The 4,586-nt window shown below is 31.4% G+C and overlaps 1 protein-coding gene across 1 annotated transcript in view; it reads left to right on the top strand.

Moving 5' to 3' along the window:
• Positions 1-3,306: 3,306 nt before the first annotated feature.
• HELRODRAFT_174223 (hypothetical protein) overlaps positions 3,307-4,586 on the top strand; it is a gene marked incomplete at both ends in the record, with an annotated part of 3,141 nt that continues 1,861 nt past the window's right edge. Inside the window, 2 exons of the mRNA XM_009020770.1 lie at positions 3,307-3,342; positions 3,394-4,199. Of these exons, the coding sequence (XP_009019018.1) occupies positions 3,307-3,342; positions 3,394-4,199 (842 nt within the window). The remainder of the gene's footprint in view (positions 3,343-3,393; positions 4,200-4,586) is intronic.

Genomic DNA, 4,586 nt, shown 5'->3' with positions numbered 1-4,586 from the left:
AAGATCCGTTATTTTTAAATGTCGATGGTGAGTGATGTTATAGAGTTTTTAATAAGGGAAGAAAAGTGTTTAAAAAAGAAGATATCTTTTATTACTTAATTTCTTTTCATGCTTAAACGGAATAAGAATAATTTAACTTAAAGGCTTTCTCCAGTTTTTCAATAATTTTCTTAGCCGCTTATAATCAAACCTTTACCGGGATAGAGTCTATAAGTAAAATATTTATTCATATATATGAGTTTTTGTGTACGACAGATTTTTTAAAATTTTGTTAAAATGCGTAGCTATAGCAACGCAGGCTTTTGTTTGATGTTTATTTTAATGTTTACATTGATATTTTCGTTAATGTGAATGTTGAGGCTGACGTTGATGCATTGTTGACGATGACGCTGCTGGGGTTTATCTTAACTTTTTTGTTAATGCTAAAATTCATATTGAAGTTTGCGTTGATGTTTAACGTTTATGCTGAAGTTAATGTCAACTTTTTTCTGAAGTTTATGTTTATATTTGTTAATAATTGTTGCATTATGACTTCAAGGTAGCGTGAGATTGTGTTTTGTGTTATAATATATGGTACTGATACAGTTATAGTTAAATTTAATAAGAGTTTTTTTAGGCATTTATGGGTTTTTGAATTTTTGAAATTGGTAAAGCAGAAAAATCTTAATGTTTTTATAACATGCAATTCAATTTAAATTTTTTTAAAGTAAGAACAACTATTTAATGTAATTGTAAGAGAGCATTATAATGAAGAATAAACGTGTAGAAAATTTAGTTTTAGTTTCATTTCTTACGTTCACTCAGTTGTGCTGGTTTCAGTTATTGTCGTTGTTATATAAAAAATTGTTTAGTCTATTAGGAAAAATTTTTTGGTAAACATTAGAAACACAATTTGCTTCTTTTATGTTACACTGGTATATCGTGTCTGTCTGTGGTGACATCGTTGTTCTGCCTCTGTTATAAATTTGCCACGAGGCTTTCACACTGTTTGTTTTGTAAATATTGATGCTCCCCCAATGATTAGTCTTGTGAATATAAACACTCACCTATCTAGATTTTGTTTTATTCGCCTATTTTGAAAGTTAAATTTTTTTGCCAGATATTTTTATGTTTGAAATACTTTCACAAATATTATAACCGCACAGAAATTTATGACTTCTTATTTCAACCAATATTGACAAATTAGTAATTTTTTATGTTTTTAACGTTTTTGTTCATTAACTCTGTTTTTAAACAAATTTTCTTTAGAGAAATTTGCACATTATCATTTCACGCTAATCTGAAATGATTCTGGAAAAACAGTTATTACGAGTCGTTCCTTTCTTATGCATTTTGGATGTAGAAATTCGACATTTGAAAACACATCATAATCTGTTAAAATTTACACACACACACACACACACACACACACACACACACACACACACACACACACACACACACACACACACACACACACAACACACACATATATATATATTTATAATTAATTAGAAAAATATATACATATATATAAGTAAGTGCGAGCCTCTTGAGATAAAAAAGAGCTATAAAAACTATTATTTCATTCCAAATTGTCATATAATATTGGTTTTGGGGTCTTGAACATCAGAACATTTATTAATTTTTTCTATAATACAAAATGAATTAAACCTAATTAATAAAATTTAAAAAATTTGTAGCATGGGTCGCCATGCTACAAAATAATTTTAGTAGCATAGTTATTTCAACAATTTTTGTGTCAACTTGCTCCAGGAAATTTTCTTGTGTCTATCAGTGGGGCCAAAAGTTTCAAAACAGATTGGCAAAAAAACTTATATAGAGATCATTGAAGTTATAACATTAGTGTTTGGTAATAACGAGCGTCAAGAGTTACAACAATATATTTAAATCTATGCAGTAATTTATGAAATCTATCGAATTTTTAGCGTTGGATAGTTTTTTATTACATTTCTCAATATTTCTAGCCAAATTTGTGCTATTTATTATTATGTTCTTTAAGCGGTATGGGTTGGCAAAAAAATCTTGTCTAGAGTTCCTTTGTCAGTATTTCTTTGACCGTAACCTATCCGTTCAATGCAGCTGGCTCAGTTTTACTCTCTCTTGACTGAGCTGGACCATCACGTTCTTCTCCTTTTGACATTTTTCAGAAATTCCTCAGGCGTTTCTGCTCGCTTTTAGCTGATTAATTTCTCTCTGCCTTCTTGACATGGCTCTGTATGTATGTATGTATGTATGTATGTATGTATGTATGTATGTATGTATGTATGTATGTATGTATGTATGTATGTATGTATGTATGTATGTATGTATGTATGTATGTATGTATGTATGTATGTATGTATGTATGTATGTATGTATGTATGTATGTATGTATGTATGTATGTATGTATGTATGTATGTATGTATGTATGTATGTATGTATGTATGTATGTATGTATGTATGTATGTATGTATGTATGTATGTATGTATGTATGTATGCATGTCAATCAGTCAGTTGAAATACAAAATAACTTTAAAAATATAAGCAAAAAAATAAAAATACCAATTAATTAATTAACTAACTAAATAAATAAATATTTGATCAATTAAACAACTATTTTTTTTAAACGAATAATCATATAAATCAATTAAATTAAATTATGTATGTAAGTATGTAAATGTATATATGTAAGTGTGTATATATTTATATATGTATGAATAAATGACACTGAACATCAAATAACAAATGGATTAACACTCTGATCTGTCCGTCTGTCGTCAGTTGCTCACGTCGGCATTATGTTGAAAATTCTCCAGCACGCAGACACGCAGAAACCGCTGCAACAAACAGGAAATGTGAAATGTGATTCGTTGCAAAAACCAGCTCTCTGCTTTCATCTGATCTAACACTATTATTATTATTATTATTTTGCACGAATAATACGAGGGTTGGACGTTTACGTTCAGCTCACTATTTTTAAGCATAATTTTGATTTTATGTCGTTCAAATTAGTTTTAAAATAGATTCTGTTGTCTTGAAAAATTTAGAGGATTATGGCGATACATTTAAAATTAAATTTCATTAACCTTAAATATTTTATACTGTTATATTCAATTTATACTGTTAATTCAACTAAATGTCCACATTGCGACAAAACATTCGTTAACGTTAATAAACACTCCTGGAGGTGTACTAAAAATACTGCTAATTCAAACAAATTCATTCGTTCAAATGTTAAATCAAACATAAACATTTCATCTGATATTTATAATGGCAATTCTGTGGACAAGCATTCAATAAATTTAGAAAATAATATTATAACATGTTGTTGCGGAAAAGGATGCAAATGCAGGAAAGGGTTAATTATGCACCAGCGCTCATGCAAAATGCATAAAATATTCAACTAAAGGATAACCAAATAAACGAAGTTGACGACACAGCATCACCTCCGGAACAACAAACGTCTCACAAATCAAGTCGCACAACACCAATTTCTCCATCAACGCCGGCCAGTGACACAATCGAATCCACTCTGCCGGGTACCAAACTACCCAAGACGTCGACCCAATGGTCCGAAGCCAACGTTTACTTTCAACTACAACAACAATCACTTCCAAGCTATGACAATATCGACAACTTCACGTCCGCCTTCCAACAAATGATTTACAACTATTTCGCCACAAACTATGGCACTCTTAAACAACAAACAGTCAATAATACCAGCTCCAACAAATCAATCAAAAATTTAAAAAAAGAACTAAAACAGCTAAAGCTACTAGGCCACAACAATCAGCGCTTCGATGACCAAATCATCACAACAAGCAAAGCGCTCAGAGCTCAAATAAAGTCACAAAAATTAACAAAATGCGATCAATCAGTCGACGTCACGTCTCAGCTAAAACAGCGCTTTTGGGGGACATGTAAGAAAATATTCGACCAAACAGAAAATTTGAAACCACTGTTTGGTGTCACTGATTGCCATCAATATTTTCTTTCGATTCTCAACAATCCTCATCAAACAAAATACCAAATACCTAGCTGGGCTTCAAAATTACAAAAGCCTCCAACACTCTGCAACACAAGCCCTCCTACATACCACGAAATTTCAACAATAATCCATAAATATAAATCAAAATCATCACCATGCCCTTTCGACCAGATTTCGATAATTCCATTTAAAAAATGCCCAATACTACGAACAATTCTCCACAAACTGTTGGTTCAATGCTGGGTATCTTGCAATATCCCCACTTGCTGGAAAAAGGGTTTCACAGTCCTCATCCACAAAAAAGGGGACGCCAACGACCCTTCAAACTTCAGGCCCATAACATTGCAACCAACTTTATACAAAATATTTTCATCATTCATCAACAATAAAATATATAATTTTTTAGAAAAAAACAGTCTGATCAACACAAATATTCAAAAAGGGTTCTACCCAAAAATCGATGGTTTGACCGAGCATAATCAGCTCTTAAGTCATCTTCTCAACGATGCCAGGAAACATCAAAGAACTATAATTGTTTCCCTACTCGACCTTCGAAACGCGTTGGAGAGGTCAACCACAATCTCATCTCATCAACTCTGAACTTCCATCATATT

The sequence above is a fragment of the Helobdella robusta genome (genome assembly GCF_000326865.2).
Source record: "Helobdella robusta unplaced genomic scaffold HELROscaffold_29, whole genome shotgun sequence".
In the NCBI taxonomy this organism is placed as follows: domain Eukaryota; kingdom Metazoa; phylum Annelida; class Clitellata; order Rhynchobdellida; family Glossiphoniidae; genus Helobdella; species Helobdella robusta.
The sequence above is the reverse complement of the archived record's forward strand: the minus strand, read 5'-3'. Positions and strand labels throughout refer to the sequence as shown.